At 44.7% G+C, this 26210-nt stretch overlaps 1 protein-coding gene across 3 annotated transcripts in view; it reads right to left on the bottom strand.

The window, feature by feature from the left end:
• PRKX (protein kinase X-linked) overlaps nt 1-21649 on the bottom strand; it is a 135769-nt gene extending 114120 nt beyond the window's left edge. Inside the window, exon 1 of one of the 3 annotated variants that reach the window (XM_030202077.1) lies at nt 20487-21649. In XM_030202077.1, coding sequence (XP_030057937.1) covers nt 20487-20730 — 244 coding nt within the window. In that variant the 5' untranslated portion in view covers nt 20731-21649. The remainder of the gene's footprint in view (nt 1-20486) is intronic. The other 2 variants (XM_030202076.1, XM_030202078.1) reach the window with 2 other exon arrangements.
• Nucleotides 21650-26210: the final 4561 nt, after the last annotated feature.

Genomic DNA, 26210 nt, shown 5'->3' with positions numbered 1-26210 from the left:
GCCAAACCACTCAGAGAAAAATTGCACTGGCTACCAAAGAACGCATCACTTTCAAACTCTGCACGACTGTTCACAAAATTATTTACAGCGAGGCACCAGGCTACATGACAGACCTCATCGACCTGCCAACCAGAAACTCCACAAAATCTGCACGATCATATCTAAACCTCCACTACCCAAGCAGCAAAGGACTCAAATACAAATCCGCCTATGCAACCAGCTTTTCCTACCTAAGCGCACAACTATGGAACGCATTTTTTTTTTGTTACATTTGTACCCCGCGCTTTCCCACTCATGGCAGGCTCAATGCGGCTTACATGGGGCAATGGAGGGTTAAGTGACTTGCCCAGAGTCACAAGGAGCTGCCTGTGCCTGAAGTGGGAATCAAACTCAGTTCCTCAGTTCCCCAGGACCAAAGTCCACCACCCTAACCACTAGGCCACTCCTCCACTCACTTGCCAAAAGCAGTAAAAACTACGCTCGACCACCTAAATTGTTGGAAAGCACTAAAGACAGACCTGTTCAGAAGAGCATACCGCACTGACCCAACATAAAAATACCAGTCACTTGCGACACAACATAACCAAAGACTGCAACGGACATTACCTGAATCTTCTTCCCCCTTTCCCTCTCTAAGTTCCCCCCAACTGTTTCCTACCATACATATACCTCGCTATACCACAATATTCACTCAGCCGATTACAGTTTGAACAAATACATAGTATAACACCGTTAACGACATAGTATAACACCGTTAACGGTTATATGTAAGCCATATTGAGCCTGCAAAAAGTGGGAAAATGTGAGTCACAAATGTAACAAATAATAATAATAAATCAGCTGACTGCTAGATGAAAGGAGTAAGAAGGACACTCAGGGAACACAAAGACATAGCGGAGAGATTAAAGGAGAAATTAGGCCCTACCTGCTAATTTGCTCCTTTAGTCCCTGCAGACCGGCCCAGCATGTCTGATGGGTTGTGCATGTCTTCCAGCAGATGGAGACTGAGAACACAAACTTGAGAGAGCCAACAGGAGATTAGCTCAGCCTCCTCCAGCGTCAGTATATCAGTTAAACCAGAAGAAAGAAAACAGAACCTAATGTGCACCGCAGGACAATACAGTCACGGATGAGAAAGCAAAAGCATGCTGGCAAGTGACACATATATATATAGATACATATAACTTTTTCTCGAAAACGTGTCCCCACAGAAACCAGGACGAAGAAGCCAACCAAGAAACTATCCAACCACTCTGCCGAAAAAACACACCTGAATAGGGAGGGAGCTGGGCCGGTCCAGAGGGACTAAAAGAAAACAAATTAGCAGGTATGACCTAATTTCTGACTGATAGGAAGTACCAAAGCAGTCAGTTAAGGGCAGGACCAATCTAGCCCCGCTGCAAGCACTCACTGACCAAAAACCGCATTCCGACACGCCTGTACAGCGATTCTGTAATGCCGCACAAACAAATGTAGCGAAGACCAAGTGGCTAGCTTGCAAATGTCCACCTGCGACACCAAAGACAACTCTGCCCAGGACGCAGCCTATCCTCTAGTAGAATGAGCCGTAATTCCAACCAGAATCAACCTACCTTTCAGAATACAGGCCAAGCCAATGACCTCTTTGATCGACCTAAGTTAGCCTTTGAAGCCACCAAACCTTCACGACCACCACTTATCAAAACAAAAAGATGGTCCAACCTGTGAAAATCTTCTGTCCACCGCACATACTTAAGCAGCACCCTCCTTACATCCATATGCAACGACTTTTGCTCCTCCGAACCCTTAGAAGAGGCGAGGGACGGCAGTACTAGAAACTGATTAACATGAAAGGACGACAAAATTTTCAGAAGGAAGGACAGAACCAGCCGTAATACCACGCGATCTGACCGAAACTCCAAAAAAGGAGCTCTGCATGATAGAGCTTGCAATTCCAAAACACACCTTGCCGACGAAATAGCGACAAAAAAGACCGACTTTAAAGGTAAGGTCCTTGATGGAAGCAGAAGCCTATGGTTCAAAGGGAAGATGAATAAGAGCCGAGAGGACCAAATTAAGATCCCAAGATGGAAAAGGAGACCGTAGAGGCGGACGCAAGATATTCACTCCTCTCAACAAAAAAAACAAAAAAAAAATCGGACCACATCCAGATGACTGACCAAGTACTTACCCTTGACCTGTCCCCAAAAGCAGTTAATGCCCCTATCTGCACCTTCAGGGAAGTCAAGGCTAATCCCTTATTAATACCAGCCTGTAGAAAATCCAGAACCTGCAACACACTAGCATGCAACCCCCTGATCACCACACCAGGCCTCGAAAATGTTCCAAATATGAACGTACGCCAAAGAAGTAGAAGTACAGTGAGACCAAAAGCATAGTACTTATGAAACCAGCCAAATACTACTACTACTACTACTACTATTTAACATTTCTAAAGCACTACCAGGGTTGCGCAGCGCTGTACAATTAACAAAGAAGGACAGTCCCTGCTCAAAGGAGCTTACAATCTAAATAACTACACTTTCTCAGACAAGCCATTTCAAGACAAAATAGAGCTAGATTCGGCATGAGGAGCGGCCCCTGAGACAGGAAACCGACAGACTCCAGAAGCCACAGTTCAGGAGCTACCAGAAGCCCCCTGAAATCTGCATACCAAGGATGATGCCTCAGCCAATCTGGAGATACCACAATCACCACATCCTTTTCTATCCTTTGAACAACCCAACCTAACAGAGCCAGGGAGGGAATATGTACAGCAGATTAGTCAGCCACAGGCGAAGAAGAGAATCCAGGCCCTCCAAGCACTTTCCTTTCTGCGGCTAAAGAAGCATGGCACCTTAGCATTTCGTTGGAGTTGCCATCAAATCCATCACTGGCCAGCCCCACCAGATGACTATCGCCTTGAATGTCTCAGAAATGAGAGATCATTCTCCTGGATCCAGTCTGTCAACTAAGAAAATCTGCCTGAACATTGAGAACTCCCGCGAAATGAGAGGGTGACAGGTTTCCGTCCATGCTAGTAACTCCACCATCTCCTGAGCTAACTAGGAACTTTTTGTCCCACCCTGACGATTGATGTGGAGGGGCATAATCGAAAGGGGTGTCCAAGTTTTCCTGGGGACGTCCTCACAGTCGCGAAATTTAGGTCAACCTTAGAGAGATGAACCAAAACAAACCAGAAAACAAGGGAGTAAGATCACCAGAAAAGTTTAAAGGGTCCCATTAAACTTTTTTGGTGATCTTACTCCCTTGTTTTCTGGTTTGTTTTGGTTCATCTTCCGCCATTTTTTGTGGTTTTTTCCGTTTTTACGGGAGATTTGGACCCCCTTTTTTTGTGTTCGACCTTAGAGAGAGTCATCCCCGATTTTCGGCGATAATGGAAACCGAGGACACCCATCTCAGAAACAACCAAATCCAAGCCATTTGGTCGTGGGAGGAGCCAGCATTCGTAGTGCACTGGTCCCCTTGACATGCCAAGACACCAACCGGGCACCCTAGGGGGCACACTGCAGTGGACTTCAGAAATTGCCCCCAGGTGCATAGCTCCCTTACCTTGTGTGCTCCCTTACCTTGCGTGCTGAGCCCCCCAAAACCCACTACTACCAACTGTACACCACTACCATAGCCCTTATGGATGAAGGGGGGCACCTAGATGTGGGTACAGTGGGATTGTGGTGGGTTTTGGAGGGCTCAGTTTCCTCCACAAACATAACAGATAGGCGGACCCATCCCCATCCCCCCCTGTCTGAAGTGCACTGCAGTACCCACTAAAACTGCTCCAGGGACCTGCATACTGCTGTGATGCAGCTGGGTATGACATTTGAGGCTGGCACAAAATATTTTTAAAGTTTTTTTTTTTTTAGGGTGGGAGGGGGTTAGTGACCACTAGGGAATTAAGGGGAGGTCATCCCCGATTCCCTCCGGTGGTCATCTGGTTAGTTCGTGCACCTTTTTGAGGCTTGGGCGTAACAAAAAAATGTACCAAAGTCACCCAAGTGCTCGTCAGGGACGCCCTTCTTTTTTCCATTATCGGTCGAGGATGTCTATGTGTTAGGCACACCCCAGTTCCGCCTTTGCTACGCTTCCAACACGTCCCCAGGAACTTTGGTCGTCCCCGCGACGGAAAGCAGTTGGGGACGCCTAAATCGGCTTTCGATTATGCCAATTTGGGCGACCCTGGAAGGACGCCCATCTCCCGATTTGTGTTGATGGGCACCCTTCTCTTTCGAAAATAAGCCTGATGCCGTAGTCACATTGTCCAATAAGACATGTACTGATTTGCCCTCTAGGAGGCTGCGAAATGCTCTCAGTGCCAAGCGAATTGCCCTGGTCTTTAACAGATTGATGGAGTAAGTTGCTTCCTCCACAGACCAGCGACCTCGAACAAGCTGAACCAGAGGGAGCTCCCCAGCCACCAAGACTGGCATCTGTGGTCACCTATGTCCAACAAAGCAGATCCAGCCACACACCCCTCAACAAGTTCCTTGTCCGGAGCCACCATCGGAGAGCCTGCCTCACAGCCGCTGGCACCAGCAGCCTGATTCCAAGCAAATAAAGCCTGCTTGGTGAGTAGGAGCAGTAGATAACACAGCAAAGCCTAAGACTCCAAAAGTCCGGTTCTAGCTGAGAGGTGAGCAAGTCAAAATGAATATTAAAATCCCTAAAACAGCGAAATCCGATACAGAAGAGCTCAAAAGTTTCCGAAGAAACCCTGGTAAGAGGTGGAGTGTGGTAGACTAAGAGGAATACGATATTGCAGAACTATCTGCAATGAACAGATGGATAACACCACATGCAAACTTCTCTGGGCCTCACCTCCCCCCCTCCACCCCACTTCCATGTATGACGACAAGAAACACAGTCTGTGGTGCTAGACCACGTTAAGATACGGTATCTCTCCATCCCTCAGTCAAGTCTTGGTCACATCAAATATCATAGGACAGTTCTGGTCCAGGATATTATGCATCAAGAAGCATTTTGATTTAAGTGCAAACACTAAGAAAGCTCACCTGAAAAGCCCAGGGTGAAAGAAGCGCAGCCAGAGATTGTCCCTGAATATTAGATGCAAGGAGAAATATGGACCAAAGAATAAGCGGAGGAGAATTTTGTTGGACAATGTACCAAAGAATAGCACTAGCGGCCATGAGTAATAGAACAAAACAATGGACAAAAAGAAAAAAAAATTCCTGGAAATGGTGTGAAGGACGCACGCAAAGCAACACGACCTGCTCCTTTGTTGAGCTGCATTGGCATGTGCCAGAGGCATGCACAGCTGAAGCGTTTGAAGAAATAGGGTCCAGCCTATCACCTTGGCTGAAGTCATGAGAGGATGGAGTCACGAACAAACGTTACCAGGAACTGGATACAGGTGGGGGGAGACAGGCTACAGGGTCTGCAAAAAACAAACAAAATATTTGTCAGAGCAGTAGCGCAGTAAGCATTAACAGCAGCAAGCAGCAGTGGCACTCCGGAATTGTACACAGTACAAAATAACCAAATTGCAAAATCTAGTAGCTCTGGGATAAATTGTCATTAATGAAATTCCATCAAAACTTCATCTCTCCCCCAAGTCTCCCAGCATTCACAGATTATGTAGAGTGCGGATAGGGTCCTCAAGGCTTTTCTTAAATCAGCTCCACCGATTTAGCCCCTCACTGCAATAACAAGAAGGCATCTATGTTGGTTGTCATGTTTCTCAATGTGAGCAAGCTTTCCAGAATTCTAGACAAGCTACAAGCAGATTTACGAAACTACTTCCAACTTTTTTTAGTGGTGCAGCATGGTTTTTAATAAGGTCTTAACTGAAGCAATTCCTTCATCAGCCCTGCCAACATATCTGGGTCTTTACCCACAATTTGCACATTAGGTGAGGGAGGATCAGTTTTGCCCTCTTACAAGTTGGGGAAGCAACAGCTGTAAACTCCAGCTTGCCACTCTTGATAGACATTTTGCAGTCAGAGAAATCATTAAAATCCAGTATTATCAATAATGTATTGTGAGAAATAGATTCTCAATCAAATCAGGCTCCTTGGAAGAGCTTCTACTTCATGCAGCCATATTACAGTAATCTCTGTAATGACACCCCCCCCCCCCCCCCAAGTATTTAGGGCTTTTTTCACAAAGCCACACTAGCTATTCCCGCATGGCAAATGAGAGAAAGGCCATAGGAATTGAATGAGCTTCCTCTCATTTGCCGAACAGGAATCACTAGCACATCTTTGTAAAAGAAGCCCTTACTTTATTAAAGTTGGTGGTATATCCTTGTTTTATCTTCAGCCAGATCCTGTCCACCTAGACAAATACTGGATGTATTCTGTGAACACAAGATCAGCTTCCCCAAAGAACTGAACTACTTGTTGGACTATGAAGACTTTCACACTGTGGAACTGTTGACTTTGATATGCAGATTACCAACTACAATGTAACTTAACATGTCATAATTTACTCTGTGAATATATGAACAGGCTCATGGGGAAGATGGTGGAGACAAATACCATTTGAAATCATGAAGGCTTGAAACAGATAGGATCAAATAAGAGGAAGGGATAGTAGATAGTGTGAATGGGCAGAACAGATAGGCCATTTGGTCTATATCTGTCTTCATGTTTCTATGTTTCATGAAATACCATCATAATTATGATTATTATTTATTTGAATTTTGCTCACACCTTTTTCAGTAGTAGCTCAAGGTGAGTTGCATTCAGGTACACTGATCCATAATGATGAATGATCTATTTACAGTTATATCGAGTAACATTGCTCTACTAGTGTTTGCTTAGGTGCCTTAGTTCCCTAAGCAATACTAAACTGCAAGATATTATTTAAGTTGCATTTAACACATTATTACTTTTGTAACCTGAAGTTTGACGCTGGTATCATTGAAGTATTACTTTGTCAGATTACTTGTATTTATTAGTTTTAGAAACTGAACATATTTACTAAGTCATATTTATTTACTAACATAACCACTGTATTATTTGGTTTTTACTAGTACAGTATTGGAGTTAGGTTTAAATATGTGGCCCCTGAAGTCCTTCACTTTGGCTCTCAATATGTTGTGCTGCTAAACAATATGCAGACACAGGTCTCTCATTAATATCTGCCACAGTTATGATATTTGGTACAGCTCACAAACCACAGTTACATTTAAATATATCCTCTCTGTATCGTAGAATCAATATTTCATGTTCAATAATCACTTGATATAGTAACACGCAAACAAATCTCTCAAGTGTGCCATTCAGGTGGCTCATTTATGATATTTGCTACACTTGACAAGCCAAAATAAAGTGAGTTTTTCAAATAAGTACTTGAAGAGCTGTATAATCAATATTAGTATTCATGAAAATGTAGGAAACAGCCTGGCCAAACCAAACATCGATTCTGCTGCCATCCTGTCTATATGTAAAGCAAAGGAGAAATTAGGTCTTACCTGATAAAATTCTCTTTATACATTAGTCCTTCCCACTATTCCAGAACCTGAGGGATAGTTGTGTCTATCAGCGGACATCTCTCTTGGCATCCAGTCCAGCGCCTCGGTATTTACTTAAACAGTAAGAAGAAACTCAAAATAAACACAACAACCTTAAACAACTCACTAATTTAACAATAATGAGACAAGCAAACACATGTGGACCTCTCACCTGGGCAACTTGTAGAGAACAAGAGATATGCGAGAGCATCATGCAAAGTGGCAATCTTTATTGGACCCATTACTCTGCACCGACTAAACATATCCAAAACATCAGGTGGGTCTTTGAACAGTGGTAAGAACTAATAGAAGGAAAATTATCATGTTTTTAAGACCTAAGTTTTCCTTCCATTATGTAGTTTACCAGAACCTGTCTTCCAAGCACACTGCAATGTCTACCTGTAGTGCTTGGCAAATATATGCAGTGTTGACCATGTTGCCACCTTGCAAATATCCACTGGAGACAGTAAGAGTCTCCACCTAGGATATCATTGTACCTTGTAGAGTAGAATGTCACTGTACCTGTCGAATAAACCCACAAGGCCCGAGGAGCCTGCTTCTCCGCAAGCAGATAAGTTGACATAATAGTTTCCTTCAGCCATCTAGCAATTGTGGGCTTGGAAGCCATGAGGCCAAGCCTCTTGTTTACCAAAAAGCAGTCTGTCCAATTTGCGAAACTCATTCGTGACTTCCAGATATCCAATGAGAACTCCACATGTATCGAGAAGCTTCAAAAAATTTTGAACCTCTACACCTTCTCTACGAAAGGCCAGAAGCTCCACAGATTGAGATGAAATGCCGATAGCACTTTGGGGGGAAAAAAAGAGAAGGAACAGTGCACAGGGAGACCTCCTCCTCTGAAATGCAACGAGAAGTATCTGAAGCTCTGAAACCCTACATGCCAATGCAACAGCCACCAAGAACGCAGTCTTTAGTGTTAGATCTTTCAAGGCGGCCTTCCTGAGTGGCTCAATAGCAGGCTTCTGAAGAGCCCGAAAGACTAAATTAAGGCTCCAATCTGGACACAGTGTAAAAAGGAAGGCCACAAATGGCCCGCTCTCCACAAGAATTAAATGACATCCAGGTGAGCAGCAACAGAAAAGTCTTCTGTAATGGACCCCAGATACAAACCAAAGTCACAACCTGAACTTTTAGAGAATCCAACGCCAATCCTTTCTGAAGGCCTGTTTGGAAAAATATGCATGATCTGAGCAGAGAAGTAAGAAAGTCTGCGCTCAGAGCACCAGCCCTCAAACTTCCTTCACATCCTCGCATATTTATTTATGGCATTTATATCCCACATTTTCCCACCCGCGAGCAGGCCCAATGTGGCTTACAACAGTAAAGGGCTGAAAAGGCATACATTAATTTGGCATAAACAATCAAGTACATGGAAGTAGGAGTGATCAGTAAATAATTACAGAGAAAAAGAAGGGGAAAGGGTAAGAACGTGGAGGAGGTCATTAAGATAGGTACAGTATGCCATGGATGTAGAGAATTTCTGAGCCTGAAGCAAGTTAACAATGACCGAATGAGAATAGCCTTTTCATCTCAACTGAGCCCTTTCAATGGGAAAGCAGTAAGACCAAAAGGGCACGGATCCTCCATACACACCGGACATTGCTTCAGTAGGGTGTGTATCTGCAGAAATGGGAGAGGACCCCCGTCCAGCAGTCAAACCAGGTCAATGTTCCATGTCCTCTGCAGCCAATCCGGGGCTACAGAGAATCATTCTACCCCGGTGCAATGCGATGCTTTTCAACTTGCGGACTATCATAGACCAAGGTGGGAAAACATACAGTAAATGTGTCTCTGGCCAGGGCTCCAGTAGGGGCATTGATCCCTATCGAGTCCAGTTCTTTTTGACGGCTAAAGAACTTGGGCACTTTAGCATTTCTTTTCGTCACCATCAAGCCCAGAAGTGGAGAACCCCCATCAGCCCACTATCAGCTGAAACCCGACTGGATAGTTCTCATGTCCCTTGTCCAAGGAGTGCCTGCTGAAGCCTGCCTCCACATTCAAGGACCCAGCAATGTGAGCTGCCAACAAGCAGACAAGATTTTTATGAGACCACCACCAGACAACTGTGGGTCCCACCTTGTCTGTTGATATAAGCCACCACAGTCACATTGTCGGAGAAAATGCAGACTGTGGCCCCCCAGAAAGGGAGCAAAATTGTGTACAGCATTCTGCACCACCAAGCTCCAAGCAATTTATCGACCACCGAGACCCCCTGCTCCATCCAAGTGCCCTGTGCCAGATGGAACTTGTAATGAGCTCCCAAACCTGACTTACTGGCATCTGTTGTCACCACTTCCCATTGTGTTATTGGAAATGGAGCTCCGACAATCAAATTCCTGGGTGACAACCACCACCGCACACTCCATCTAGCAACCAGCATTCAAGGAATATGAAGGTTGTACTTCTGTGACGCCAGAGAGCAGCAGCTGAGAAGAGTGACTTCTGTAATAGCTGCATATAAGCCCTTGCCCATGGCACCACTTCCATCGTCATTGACCCCAGAACCTGGACATAGTCCCAGACCCTAGAAGACATCTGCTGAACCAGCTTCAACGTTCTGCGCTCCATGAGGAAGATCCTCTCATGTGCTGTGTCGAATAGAATGCCCAGATACTCCAGCATCTGCAATGGAGTTAGTCTGCTCTTCTTGAAATTCACCCAAACCAATGACTGCAGAATATGTACAACTTTGTCCATCGCCATCATGCTGTCTGAATAGAACGACACACGAATGAGATCAAGACACAGGTGAATTCTGATTCTCTGGCGTCGAAGGAAGGACACCACTGCCACCACCACAATAGCCTTGGTATTGAAGCTATGGCGAGACTAGATGGCAAGTCCTGAACTTGAAGTGACAGCCCAGCACTTCAAAACATAGAAACCTCTGATGCTGCGGCCCTATGGGTATGTGCAAGTACACTTCGAGATCAAGGGTGGAGAGAAATTCTCCCACTTGGATTGAGGCTATTAGTGTCTCCATGCAAAAGCAGGACACTGAGGCAGCAGTTAGACCTTTGAGAACTAAGACCGGACAAAAAAAAAAAAAAAAAGGTGCCTTCCTTCTTTGGGACAATAAAGTAGGAGTATCTGCCTTGTCCCCGTTTGGCCTGGGGAACTGGAACAATGGCCTGAAGCACAAGCAAGAAATCTGGAGTGGACTGAATCTCTCAAAGAAGAGGAGCAACTAGGAAGAACTCCTAACTTGTAACCTTCTGTAAAAATGCCTAGAGCCCACTGGTCTGACATAATTTTGGCCCACTCCTCCACCTACTGGAGAAAGAGAAGAGTGGACCAGCCTTGCATCATTACAAAGCTCTGGGGGCATTAGGCGTGCTCTAGATGACAACTTACTGTCCACAGGAGAGGAAGATTGGCGTGCCTGAAAGTGGGACCTCTCACCATATGACTGGACTGGTACCGTCTGCCATCTCAAAATCAAGAGCCCTCTGAAGACAGACAACCAGAAGCTTTCAGCTTATCTTCCAGCGACTGCTGTGGCTTAGTTTCCCCCAATTCTTTCACCAAGTTACTGAGATCATCTCTAAATAGCCACTTGCAAGAAAGGGCAGTTTTAACTAGATGTGATCGATGCTACATCTGCTGCCCAATACACAACCAGATTTGCAAACATACCATGACGGCCAAAGACATACTGTGGGTTATAACCTGTATCATGTCATACATAGCATCCGCCATGTAGGCCAACCCCACTTCCAGCTGGGCGTTATAGTGTCCATCTTCACGCATGCTCTTGCCATGAACAAGCTGCACACTGTCGCTTCAAGGCCCGAAGAGACCACTTCAAAGGCTTGATTCAGCTAGCCTTTCAGCTTCCTATCTTCTAAGTCTTTTAGGGCAATGCCCCCTTCCAGCAGCAAAGTGGTCTACTTAGCCACTGCCATAACCAGGAAGTCCACCTTGGGAAGCTGCAATTTATTTATTTTTCTCCTTTGGATCTAATGGGTAGAGGCAAGCAATGGTTCTTCCCATTCAGCCTCGCATCCGATGAGACCCATTCTTCTTTAATCAAGTCCTGAACGTCTGGATACATCACAAAGGCCTTAAAAGAACCCGTAAGCCTCCTCATGACTGACGAAAATGGAACTCCTGGCAACGAAGCAGAAGGCTCCTCAATGGAAAGTCCTGCCAGTGCCAGTACTGAGGTGGTTTCCTAAAGAGGTCTTTCAGATCATCTCCCTCCTCTGACAGTTCCTCTGAATAGACCAAACGCACAACAGATAAGGAGGGAGAAGCACAGATAGCCTCATTTGCCCACTCCTGGAGGTCTAAACAAGATCTCTTAGAAGCCAGAGCAGCAGCAGGGCAAGAAACTGAAGAACATTGCAGCAACTTCAACTGTCCCTGCTTCAGTAAATAGGAATGGCGTAAGAGCATAAGAACATAAACTTTGAAGAAAATAAAAGATCCTGATGCACCTGAATTCTCTTTCAGGTCCAGAGGCTGTAAAATGGCAGTTGTGCTTCACTTGCGATCAGAAAGAGGCTGCTTCTCATTGACAGTCAGCCCCGATATAAATGAGTGCTCTCCTGCATCAAACTGCGCACTGGCCCTGCTGGAGAGCCTGAAGACCCCAGCATATTCAGATGCAGCACCAAATCCAAAGACGTACTGCCAACTGTTTCCTACCCATCCTGTGGGATTCCCAGTTTGCGCGCACTGCAACGCCCCAATGACAATAGGCATGTCCCACAGTGGGAACACTGCTAAACTGCCTCCACAAGAGTCGCCATTCACCCCGACTGTCACAAGCACGTGTCCCACGCAACGTGTCAGGATCCCTTCCCTGCACCAAGCAGAACTTACAGCCCTCCAAGGGGTTCCAAATCAAACTTTAGTCAGACTTACCACTGACAGCTGCTCCCTCCAAGCTCAGTCTGCACAAGTCTTATACTTTGTCCCATGCTATCCAGCAAATCTCATTAAAAAAAAAAAAGGAAAGGTTGTTGTGCTGGAAAAGGAAAGCTCCACAGGAAAAGGGAGAGAAGTAGAAAATTCACAGGGCACCACAGACAGCTATCTGAAGACCTCCAAGCCACCTGCAAAGCTCAACTGGGGACCAACTGACCAACTGGACCAGGCGCAAAGCACTCAGAACCAGAGGCTGAAAAGAAATAGAAAATATTGATGAGCTGGACTGGATGCCAAGATATGTCTCCGCTCAGTTTTGTATCTCCACCTGCTGGTTGATGAACACAACTATCCCACAGGTTCTGGAATAGTGGGAATCTACCTAATGGAAATAATTTTTTTATGACTGAACTGTCTCACAAACAAGCTAACAACCAACCCAGCATCCCAACAACCTGTTTTGTTAATAGGTCATCCTGGGAAAGTGCCTCAGTAGAAGAACATAAATCTAGGAGTGGCCTAGTGGTTAGGGTGGTGGACTTTGGGCCTGGGGAACTGAGGAACTGAGTTTGATTCCCACTTCAGGCACAGGCAGCTCCTTGTGATTCTGGGCAAGTCACCTAACCCTCCATTGCCCTATGTAAGCCGCATTGAGCCTGCCATGAGTGGGAAAGCGCGGGGTACAAATGTAACAAAAAAAAAAATATATAGAACAGGGGATTCAAACAAAAATCATATCCGAAGTAGAACCCTCAAAGCTGACTTTACAAACTCAAGATAATCATTACATGCAAAAGAACGCTATATATCTTTTTAAAGGACCGCAGCAGTGACATTATTTATATTTATATATATATACATACACACACACACACATATATATATATATATATATATATATATATACACACACACATATATATATATATATATATATATATATATATATATATACACACACACATATATATATATATAGACACACATACATACACCGATTGATAAGACGAGTAAGGCGAGTCATGGGCGTGTTCCACATGTAAAAAGAGTCACTGCTGAGGTCCAGCATAACATAGGCAAAGCACACCAATTTGATAATTTGCATAATATAATGAAGCCAGAAATGAAGGCAAGTCAGCAGAACCATGGCAGAATTAACAATTTAAGGACAGTCTAGACTACATTGTTTAGAGACGCAAGAGCGCTTTTAGGGATATGCGACTACTGAAGTTTTTAAGAGCCCTTCTTAATTTTTGTTCACACAGAAAATACTGTTAGTACTGCATATCCACAGAGCTCATAACACTTTTTCCCACCCCCAAATTTGCTAGCAATACCAAAGTATAATTTTTCTCAATGGCTATGAGGGAAGGAGGACAGAAAGAGGTGCAAGAAGGAACCAAACGAGCATCTCTATAAGATGGCTAAAAACAAATTCAACATGTTCACCAATTCTCTTAAAGATATATGTTTGTCGAAGTCAGTGGTTAACATTTTTGCATTAAGAACATACTGTGGCATTCTGTGAAACTCTAATCCTTTCCTACCCTCCCTATCACCAGTCTCCCCTTACCCCAAGATTTCCACAAGCATCTCTAAAGGGCTTCTGCACAATGTCAGGCATTTAAAAATTACTTTGGGGAGGCGGGCAATTCTCCTCCCATCCCACCCTGTTTCAACACTGGCAGCCACCACAGCAGCTACTGATTTCATAGTGGTGGTGGAAAATAACAGCTTTAAGTACGAGCAGCAGCTACGAGTAGGAAACTTCCCCAGAACTAGTTTTCAACCAGCCTGAAAATAGTGCCATGACCTTTAGATATGCTCGAGGAACCCCTTTCCCCCCTTCTCGTTCTGAAGAAACATAGTTCAAAAAATTATCAGCTACCGCATTAAAAGCATAACAATGTCAAGTAGGAAATACACTTAAACATTAAGAAATTGTGAAATTGGTGACAGGAAGAAAAGTTAGCAAATATGCACAGTACAAAGGAGGAAGTAAAGAGTCAGAGAAAAAGAGGACACAGTACAGCTGTAAGTCAGATCTCTGGCCGTCTTTAAATCTAGGATAAAAGCTCACCTTTTTGATGCTGCTTTTAACTCCTAACCCTTACTCACTTGTTCAGTACCCTTATTTTATCAACCCCACTTTAGTAACTCCCTTATCTCTTATTTGTCCTGTTTATCTATCCTAATTAGATTGTAAGCTCGGTCAGCAAGGACTGTCTCTTCATATTCAAGTGTACAGCGCTGCGTATGTCTAGTAGCGCTATAGAAATAATAAGTAGTAGTAGTAGATCTAACATAGAGGTCTGCATGGGAACGGGGTTTGCAGGGATCCCGGAGAGTCCGCGAGAATACCCTCCGGGTGAGCGAGAGTGCCGCGGGGACGAAATAAACATGCGGGATTCCCGTGGGGATGGAGGATGTTCTGGCGGGATTCCCGTGGGGACACACACACACATACCTTTGTTTTACTGGGTGGAAACCAAGCTCTCCTCCAGTACAAAAGAAGGACGCCCTCAACTGCCCCGTCGCAGGGACGGCCAAATACCAAGGGGGGTGTGGGGCAGAGCAAAGGCGCGGATGTCCTTCTCGGAGAAACGTCCATTTTGGGCATCCTTAACTGCTCCATCGCAGGGACAGCCAAATTTCAAGGGGGTGTTGGAGGCATAGCGAAGGTGGGACTTGAGCGCCTAACACTTAGACGTCCTTCATCCATAATCTAAAAAAAAAAAAAAAAAGGGCGTGCCCGACGAGCACTTGCACGTTTTCACCCGGGTCTCTCTCTGTCTCAACTCAAGTTCAACACGTGCAGGAGATTTGCTCAAGTTGTATGTAGTGAGTCTTCCGGGCACTGCCAGACCTCGGTATCCACAGAAGAGAACTACACAGAGGTGAGCTCAGCTGACTACTTTTATTTTTTATATGTGTACTAGCCGTTGAGCCCGTAAAAACAGGCTAGTAAAGGAAGGGGGGGGTTGAAAGGCCCCCCCCCCAGATAGGTCACCGCCGTCGCCCCCCCCCCAGAGTGCCCTCCGCCACCCCTCCACCCAGGCCGGGTACCTGGCTTCACTATTCAAACCGCCGGAACGCAGCACACAGCTCATCTGAGCTGCCGTCGGCCTTCCTGCTTCCCTGCGTGTGTTCCGCCGTCGTGTGACGTAACGTCGGCGAGGGCTGGACACAGGCAGGTAAGGAAGGCCAACGGCAGCTCAGATGAGCTGTGTGCTGCGTTCCGGCGGTTTGAATAGTGAAGCCTGGTACCCAGGCTGGGTGGAGGGTGGGTGGCAGCGGCAACTCCGGGTGGGTGGGGGGAGCGGTAGCGACGGCGGTTCCCTCACTCGCAGGTGCGCAGGTTCCCCCTCTGTCACGCCCCCGTCATCATGTATTGACGCGGGGGCAGGACAGAGAGGGTCTCTACTGCGCATTGCGAGTACGTCTCTTGCCATTTATATGTTTGATAGGCAGTTTATTTCTCTCATGGTGGGAACTGGCTGTTTGTGAGCTGTTTTACTGCAGCTAACGCATTAGCATACCCACTTGTTTCTTTTGTTGAGGGCATTGTGCTGTTTGGGTGACCAATAATTCTCTCTATTTTAGTGTGGAAAAAAACTTCAGTTTGTTTTATGTATTTACTAGGAATAAATGCCCGTTTCTGAGGGCAATGAAACGGGCGCTAGCAAGGGGCCCCCTCCCTCCGAGCTACTTGCCTTGTTCGGTGTTCGCGTCGCTGTGTGTGGGTAGGGTTTTTTTTGTTTGTTTGCTGCGCCTCCGTGGCCGTGCCTGTGGCGTTTCGGTTTCGGGCCTCGAGTGCAGACACTCCAGGGCACACCGTATATCTCGGGCGCCTCAACTTCCGTGGAGGCTTCAGAACGTTGGGGTTGCCTTTTATATATATATTGATTGCCCTTTTTCTAAGATTCAGTATATTAATGAGTGAAGAAATATTTTCTCCGATTCGTTTTAAATGTATTATTCTGCATTGTGTGCCCCCTGTCCACTCCACTCAGTACTTTATACTTCCTTATTTATGGGGACGGGCGGGAATGGAGGAGATCACTCACAGGGACGGGCCGCATTTCTGTCGCCGTGCAACTCTCTAATTTAACATCCAAAAAGCAATTCCCAGGGAATTAGTTGAGAGACTGCTGAAGAATATATACCTGTGCAGTCAATAGCAATCAAGATAAAGTTTAAATATGCAACCGTTCTCTCTACAATACAGTTAACCGTACACCAAGAAATTGAGGAATTGGTGACAGGAATAAAAGTTAGCAAATATGCACAGTACAGAGGAGGAAGTGAAGAGTCAGAGTAAAGAGGTCAGTACATCTGTAAGTCAGATCTAAATCCCAGGGAATTAGTCAAGACAGCCAAAGGACATATACCTCTGCATTCATCAGCGATCAAGATAATATTTAAAGTTTAAACATGCAGCCGCTCTCTCTACAATACAGTTAACCATACACTCATATCTACCAGGAACAGTAATTAATGAGGTTTCTTTTACTGTCCCCACAGTAAGACAAAATAATTTTTAAATATAACAGAAGGACCTAACTATCTACATCCTAGAGGACACAGAGTATATGGCATATTTAAATTACCAAAAGGCAAACCTTTTTCAACAGAAGTTATAAACTAGGTAGCAAGATATAAAGCACTGAGGTGGGGAAGACACAGAAATAGGTGGGTGCACTGGAATGTCCTTCCAGAGGTGGTGATAAAAAAGAATAAAAACAGTAAGGGAATTTTAAGCACAGAGGACACAAAATGACAAGGAAATGGAAATGAAATACATTAAAAGTAGTCTGCTTAAAGTCAGTTACAGCTTTGGACAGAGGTATGATTGCATCAGAGCTCCATAAAGGCATGATAAGGACAACATCATGGTGGATTTTGGTCACACTTAGAACAGATAAGCAGAGAGCTGAGTAATCAGGTGGGATACACACGCAAGAAAAGAGCTGGTGATATGCATATTTACCAAATAAGAGTTTAAAGACCGTTCACTTGTCTATTAGATTGTAAGCTCTTTGAGCAGGGACTGTCTCTCTTTGTTAAATTGTACAGCGCTGCGTAACCCTAGTAGCGCTCTAGAAATGTTAAGTAGTAGTAAGTAGTAAATTGAGTAAATCAAAATGGGCCATTTTGGTCTTTAAAATACTTTCATTTTGTTACATAAAAACACACTCCACACAGAATCATGACTCGGACTTCAGCACTCCCAATACTGAGCACACTCCATTAATCTGATAAGGGAACATTAAGTATTACCACACTTGGGCTCACCGAAGGTCCATCAAGCTCAGTATCCTGTTTCCAACAGTGGCCAATCCAGGTCACATGTATCTGGCAAGATCCCAAAACAGTACAATACATTTTATGCTGCTTATCCTACAAATAAAGCAGTGGATTTTCCCCAAAGTCCATCTTAACAATGGCTTGTGGCCATTTCTTTAGGAAGCTATCCAAACCTTTTTTTTAAAACCCCGCTAAGCTAACTGCTTTTACCACATTCTCTGGCAACAAATTCCAGAATAATAGTAGTAGTAGTAGTAGAATTACACATTGAGTGAAGCAATATTTTCTCCAATTCGTTTTAAATTCACTACTTTGTAGTTTCATTGCATGCCCCCTAGTCCTTGTATTTTTGGAAAGAGTAAACAATCGATTCATGCCGACCCATTCCATTCCACTCATTATTTTATAGACCTCTATCATATCTCCTCTCAGCCATCTTTTCTGCAAGCTGAAGAGCCCTAGCCTTTCCTCATAGGAAAGTCGTCCCACCCCCTTTATTATTTTCACCACCCTTCTATGTAACTTTTCTAATTGCACTATATCTTTCTTGAGATGTGGAGACCAGAACCGCACACAATATTTGAGGTGTGGTCACACCATGGAGTGATACAAAAGCATTATAACATCCTCACTTTTGTTATCAATTCCTTTCCTAATAATACCTAACATTCTGTTTGCTTTCTTAGCCGCCACCGCACACTGAACACAGGATTTCAACGTATCATCAACTATGACACCCAGATCCCTTTCCTGATTGGTGACTCCTAATGTAGAACCTTGCATTACACAGCTATAGTTCTAGTTCAGGTTCCTCTTTCCCACGTGCATCACTTTGCACTTGCTCGCAATAAACTTCATTTGCCATTTGGAATTCCCAAGGTCCTCTTGTAATTTTTCACAATCCTCCTGTGAATTCACAACTTTGAATAACTTTAGTGAGGTAATTAAATTTGCTGACGACACAGTTACTCCCATCTCTAAATCATTTATAACTACGTTAAAAAGCAACAGTCCCAGCAGAGACCCCTGGGGAACCCCACTAGCTACCCTTCTCGATTAAGTGCTGGGCAGACTTCTACTGTCTGTGCCCTGAAAATGGCAGATGCAAATCAAGGTCAGGTATACACAAGAAGTAGCACATATGAGTTTATCTTGTTGGGCAGATTGGATGGACCGTGCAGGTCCTTCTCTGCTGTCATTTACTATGTTACTATGTAAGAATACTGAACATTTAACCCTACTCTGTTTTCTATCTTTAACTAGTTTTTAAACCACAATAAAACACTCTCCCTTATCCCATGACTCTCCAATTTCCTCTGGAGTCTTTTATGAGGTATATTGTCAAATGCCTTTTGAAAATCTAGATACACAATATTGACCAGCTCACCTTTATCCACATGTTTACTCACCCCTTCAAAGAAATGTGAAAGATCGATGAGGCAAGATTTCCCTTCACTAAATCTGTTTGCTTTGTCTCAATCCATGCTTTTGAATATGCTCTGTAACTTTGTTTTTTATAATAGTCTCTACCATTTTGCCCAGCACCACCAATGTCAGACACACCCTCCAATCTACTGGTGCCATGCTTAATTTTAAAGATAAAATTACATAAATTATATTTTTAATAGCTCTGCAAGTTCATTTTTCAATTCTATCAGTACTAATACACATTCATTTGTGTTGTGTGTAACACCCTCAATCATTTTGAAAAGTTGTCTCATATGCTTTGGACAGAACAGGTGATATGTTAAAGACAGGTAAGAAAGAAGTAGGTAAAGAAATTGAGATGAGTAATTCAAAAATCTAAGTTTACATATGGAAACAATTAAATCCACCTATCAACAATATTAAAAGGACTACAGAAGGATAAAGTCAAAACCTTACAAACAGATGTGCTAAGCTTAGGTCATAGACAGGACCACTTGGGAAGAAATGGGTAAGGGCCGGATCCTCAGAAGTGGTGGAATAGGATGGGCCAATATTTCAGTGTGGCCCATCAATGAATGCACAGCTGCCATCATGACCTGTCATGAGTTTCTTGTACCTGAGATACAAACTCCAACTTTTACCCATCACAGACATGATGTATTCCACATTAAAGAAGCTGCCAGATCTACAGCTTCCAGGTGATCTGAAGGATACAGATTTCACTCATCTTAACTATAATGTGGAACCCTGTCCATCTGGTTTTGAACCTTCTTGCACCAAACTTTACAAATACAGGTAAAAGCCAGATGCTCCCGATTCCCCAGAAGCTTATGTCTAGCAGCTCTTACGTGAAATACATAGGATCTGGTCCATTTCTCCCACTTGAACCACTAGAGTTATTTTACAGTTGGCCAAAGAGGAAATCCTCTGCTCTATTGCTGCATCTTTATGGCAGTCTGGAACTGACGTTAAGATGCAGCACTACAAATTAATTTTTTGTAAACATACTAGATGAATTGCATATTAAATAGCTCCTAATGTAAAGATAACTATTTGTACGTGTTTTATATACCCACTGTGGTATCCTTTAGCATAGAGGTTTTACACCAATCACTCGCATCGGGCAGTTAAGATTAGAGCTGGGAAACTCTGCATAAACCGCTGCGCTAAAGGGTAGCAAAGCTTGCTCCATTCAATCCTCCTGAGACAGAGATATATTCCTGTTTTATCTGAACGTAGTCACTACGAAATGGCGTGAGCCAACTCCAAATCCTTTTTTTCTTTAAAACCAAATGTGATCGGCTTTGCTCCGTTGAGCTGTATGTACTTCATATAAAGAAAGCCGATGTCACTCGCAGCCCCAATTGCAGGGCGCACGTCAACTCACCCACAGTGGCCACCGTCTCTAAGTCGTCCACCTTGCCTTTACACTGCTCGACCAGAGCGCAGGCAGGGCCGGCCATGGCCCCCCCGGGGCAGGGATGCTGCACAAGCCCAACTTCACAGCAACCGCAGCGGCAATTACAATTGCAGGCACTACTGCGGGTACCACTGCAGCTGGCTACGCCGCTCCTCGCCACACACGCGCTGCCTTCGTCGGCCTTCACGGACCCCGGTGCATCCGCCTCCATAGCATGAAAAGCCGATGAGGTAGAAAACGGGGATTCCCTCTCCCCTTGCAGCTATCCCGCAGCGGCCCCGCCGCGCATTGGGGGAAAATACAGGAACCAGCCGCCCCTCCCGTCTCACAGCGACACCTCGGCTCCTTCTAGTGCCCAGCAGTATATAGAATTATTTGTTTTTACAAAAAAGTTCCTCAGGCGCACCCTCGCCACTTTCCACGACGGAAGCCTTCCCTCTTCGCCCTCAGCAGGCTGTGCCGGAGTCCGGCGGCTCCCGATAACTTTCTTTGTCCGACAGTCTCGGGCTCGAGCGCCGCATCTTCACACGCTATCGCGGGCTGAGACCTCGGGTCCGCTCCTCGCCTGCCCGTACCAAAGAGAGACAGGAAACTAAAGTTCTTGCCGCTCTAGCGCGCGGCCGAAACCTCAGTGCACAGCCGGACCCGATCTTGTGAGGTGGGAGTCCGGTCCCGTTCCGCTTGGGGTCGCCAGATGGTTGAGGCCGGCTCCCCTCTTGGCGTTAGGGCGGTTCTGTTTTCCTCTCTCTCTCTGGGTCTCACAAGACAGTTGCACCGCCTCGATTTCTTCTGCCCTCCTCCGTCTTCACTATTGGCTCAGGGCTTTTTAGGTCCTTCCTTCTTTTTTTTTTTTTTTCTCAGTCACCGCTACTGCGTGCACCAGCTAGAAAAAAGCAGCAAGAATCCCGTTCTTCTTCCCTGGCGGGACAAATCTGCAATTCCTCCTCCACTGCATAGGGAAAGCCCTGCAGACAAAAGTCTGACCCCGTACAACCGCCGTTACCTCATCCGGATCGGTTACACTTTCAAACTCGGTGGACTGGACTCGCGTAGACAAGCGCTGCACCTGTGACGTACTGGCGCTGAGTGACAGCGCGGCCCGCCAATCCGGCGCTACAACTACGCTCGCTCCATTTCAGCCGGTTTCGCCGGCTCCTAACCGAGCCTAAGTGGGCGGGGTAGAGGGAAACCTAAAAGCAAACCAATCGGGGTAGCCTGGAGGAGGGCGCGAGAGGCTGAGGGTGTGACTGCAGTTGATGACTCGTGCCCTGACTGGGCTTTGTGTCTGCATGTGCTGGCGGATCTGAATGTTGTCGCTGGCGGGTGGATGTGTAACCTGAGCACACGAGCAAACAAATTGATGGGATTGTCTCTCTAGGAAGGATCTTGGCGACAAAAGAATCAAACGGCAAAAGTCAGGCACGTTTTACAATTCTAGCTGCATTTTAACGCGCACAGAGAATGACTGTGCGTGCATCCTTTTGAAAAGATGGCTGACAATATGCTACCAAAAAGAAAAGAAAAAAGAAGGAGTAGCTTGGAGAGTGCTGTTATTTCATCTTTGGGTTCCAGTCCTCTTTGTGCCTGAGGTTATGGGCTTGGAGGCTGCATGGAATGTAACTGAATCCTGACAGGTGCTTAGGACTTGGATTTGGCCCCAGTTGGAAATAAGATAACTGTCTGGGTCTGGTGGACCTTTGTTCTGACTCAGGCTGACAATTCTTATATTCTTAAAGCGAGTTCAGAGAGGAAGAGTCGGACACTTTACCTATACCGTGGAGCTCTAGGGTACTTCATGAGCAGATCCCAAGGGAACAGAGCGTTAAGGGGCTGGAGTTTCACACCCCAATCCTCAGAAGATAGGCTTTCAAAGGCTCTAACTTCTCAGAAAATTCTTGTTACTAGTGTCCCTAATATCACTCAGCAGGCACATAATCGAGCTCAAAACAACTGTCCAGTCTGAATATCTGTTCAAAATGAAAAAGTTTTGTTTTATTTTTTCCAAGCAGTCTTCTTTAATGCAAATAGATTCTTCAGAAAATGTGTCTTTTAAACAAGTTTGTATATATAGAAGACGAAAAAACAAGAAAAGAAAGAGAAAGCTGATTAACAAACTCTTCAACTGTAAAACATAAGAATTGCCATACGTTTGTCAACCCAAAGGCCCTTGTAGCCCAGGATCCAGCTTCCAAAAGCAGCCACCTGGTACAATACCCAAAAGTACCAAGAGTCTATGCTACTAACCAGGGAAAAGCAGAATGCTTTCCCTGGGTATACAGTAATAACCGTTTTTTATTACATTTGTACCCCGCGCTTTCCCACTCATGGCAGGCTCAATGCGGCTTACATATTATATACAGGTATTTATTTGTACCTGACTTTACCTTCAGGAACTTATCCAAACCTTTTTTTAAACCCAGTTACAATAACTGCTTTTAGCACATCCAGTTCCCTATGTGTTAAGTGGAAAAATAATTTCTCCTATTTATTTTGAAAGTATTACTATGTAATTTCATAGTGTGTCCCCTGGTCTTTGTACCCGTTCCACTCTATTCAGGATTTTGTGGACCTCTTCATCTTTTCTTCAAACTGAAGAGCCCTTGCCTCTTTAGCCTTTCCATCTCTGAGAGGAGTTCCATACCCTTAACCATTCTGATCATCCTTCTACCGTTGATGATTCTGCTATATCTCTTATGAGACACAGCACCAGAATTGCACACAATACCCAAGGTGTACTTGAACCATGGAATGATACAGAGGCATTATACTATTCTTAGCTTTGTTTTCTATTGTTGTCCTAATCATTCTTAACATTCTGTTTGCGTTTTTGACCACCACCACACCCAAAGCAAATTTCAACTTATGTCCAAGATTACACCGAGATCTTTTCTTGTGTAGTGACTCCTAATGTGAAACATAACATCCAGTAACTATAATGTGGGTTATTCTTCCCAATGTACATCACTTTGCATTTTCCATGTTACATTTTTTTTGCCATTTGAATGCCCAGGGTTCCAATTTCTTAAGGTCCTTGCAATTTCTTACATGCAGTTTGACAACTGTGAATAGTTTTGTGTCATTTGCAAATTTTATCACCTCAGTCATTGGTCCCATTTCCAGATCATTTACAAGTATGTTACATGCTGTAGTACCGGTCCTAGTACAGATCGCTGGGGTACTCCACTGTTCATCCTCCTCCACTGAGAGAAATGGCTATTTAACCCTACTCTCTGTTTTCTATCTATTAACCTTGTATGACTCCTATACCATGGCTTTTTCATTTTCTCAGGAGTCTCTCATGAGGAACTGAAAAGTTTTCTGAAAATCTAGATATATTACATCAACTGGCTCATATATATGCACATCTGTTCATACCTTCAAAAATATACAACAAATTGGTGAGGCAAGGTTTCTCTTAGCTGAATCCATGCTGACTCTTCCAATTAAATAATGTTTGCCTAAATGTTTAGTAATTTTGTTCTTTATAATAGTTTATACCATTTTGCCTGGTACTGACACTAGGCTTACTGCTCTGTAGTTTCCCAAATCACCCCTGGAATCATTTTTAAAAATTAGCCTTACATTGGCTATGTTCTAGTCTTCAGGTGGCATGGACAATTTTAATCCAAAAGAATTTTTAAAAAAATTTTTAAATGTGCTCATATGTTTTCAGAAGGACATCTGAGAGCACATGAGCACATTTTCAAAAATTAAAAAAAAATATTTTGGATGATTTGGTTTGGTTTTAGTTTCTATAATATGGGAATAGTATTTTGAGAGTGCCTATTGATTTCCCATTAGTAAGATTTATTTACCTCAGATTATTTTGTGATGGGACAATTTTAATGAATTGGTTACAGATTAACAATAGTAGATCGGTCCTTTTATTTTTCAGTGCGTTTTTTCTAATGAAAAAGGTGCCGGTACTCAAATTCCAGGCCACCTTTCAGGGGTGGGGTGATCACTGAGGGACCCACCCGACAATAGCCAGGCCTCCTGCAACCAGTCACAGAATCTATGGCAAGGCAGAATTGGTGTGTAGAGCCTGAGCTCTTGCATTAAAACTTGGGGGCCATGGCTCAGTTTTATCAGACAATAGAAAAGGTGCCGGTACTCAGTACCCCCCCCCCCCCCCTCAAAAAAAGCCCTGGTTCTTTCAATACTCTGGGATGTATACCCTCTTGTCCAGATGACTTAATGTTCTTTAACTTATCGATTTGGATTATTATATCTTCCAAGTTCACCAAGATTTCTTTCAGTTCCTCTGTATCATCACCCTTAAATGCCATTTCTGGCACAGATAGCTCCCTTACTTCCTCCTCAGTAATAAACAAAGCAAAGAATAGATTTAGGCTTTCCACTATGGCCTTGTCCTCCCTGAGTGCCCTTTATACTCCTTGATGATGATCTGTTAGTCCTACTAACTGTCTCACAGGTTTTCTGCTTCTATTGTACCTGAAAAAGCTTTTACTATGAGCTTTAGCCTCTACAGCAAGCTTCTTTGAAATTCTCTTTCAGGCTTCCTTATCAATGTTTTGCATCTAACTTGCTAATGTTTATTCTACTTCCTGTTTTCTTAATTTTGATCCTCTTTCCTTTTTTTTTTAAATGTTCTTTGGGCTCTTCCTTCTACCTCCCCCTCAAAAGGTGTCCAGCATCTCTCTTCTTCCCTCCCACCCCAAATTGTCCAACACCCCTCTCTCTTTCTCCCCCTCTCCTGAGATTGGTTTTTTGGAGTTTCAGTTGAATTCTTTTGTACATATTTCTATTTAGCGCATGGTCAATTCATAGGCGCCGACTCCGTGGGTGCTGTGGGTGCTCGAGCCCCCCAATATTCTGTGCACCGGAAGTTCCCTTCCAGCCCAGTCAGAATTTTAAAAGTCCCTCCCTCCCTCCCTCTCTCCGAGTTCCAGGGCTGTCGGGCCGTCCGTCTGTCCCTCCCTCCCTCCGAGTTCCAGGGCCCGCCCTCCGTCCGTCCGTCCAAATTTTAAAAGCTCTCTTCTTACCTCGTCAGTGAAAAGCGTGCACTGCAGGCTCAGCGGCGCTTCAGCCTTCCCTTCTGTCTCTCGGCTCTGGTCCTGCCCTTGCGGAAACAGGAAATGAGGGCGGGATCAGAGCCGAGAGACAGAAGGGAAGGCTGAAGCACCGCCGAGCCTGCAATACACGCTTTTCACTGATGAGGTAAGAAGAGGGCTTTTAAAATTCGGACGAACAGAGGGAGGGGGGGCCCTTGGAACTCGAAGGGAGGGAGGGGGGCCTTGGAACTCGGAGGGAGGGGGGCCTGGAACTCGAAGGGAGGGAAAGGAGAGAGGGGAAGGAGGGAGCCTGGAACTGGGAGGGAGGGCGGGCGGGACTGGAACTCGGAGGGAGGGAGGGGGGGCCTGGAACGCGGAGGGAGGGAGGACGAAGGAGAGGAGGGGCGGAGGGGGGAGCAGAGGAGGGGAATGCACCACCTGTAAAAAAAAAAATTTCAGCACCCCCAATCATTTTGAAAAGTTGGCTCCTATGGGTCAATTAGGTTGTATTTAGTGAGGGTCTGTCTTCTGTGTGAGTGATTGAGGCCAGATATTCTGTTAGTACAGAGTTTGTATGTAAGGATCTGTAGTAATCTGGCTTGTTCAGTTTTCCCAATAGGTGTACTAATGTCGTAGGGCCCATAGCATATTTATGGTACCTCCTTTTCCTAGGTAG

This window comes from Microcaecilia unicolor, chromosome 4 (genome assembly GCF_901765095.1).
Source record: "Microcaecilia unicolor chromosome 4, aMicUni1.1, whole genome shotgun sequence".
Lineage (NCBI taxonomy): Eukaryota > Metazoa > Chordata > Amphibia > Gymnophiona > Siphonopidae > Microcaecilia > Microcaecilia unicolor.
This window is presented reverse-complemented; position numbering and strand designations above follow the sequence as displayed.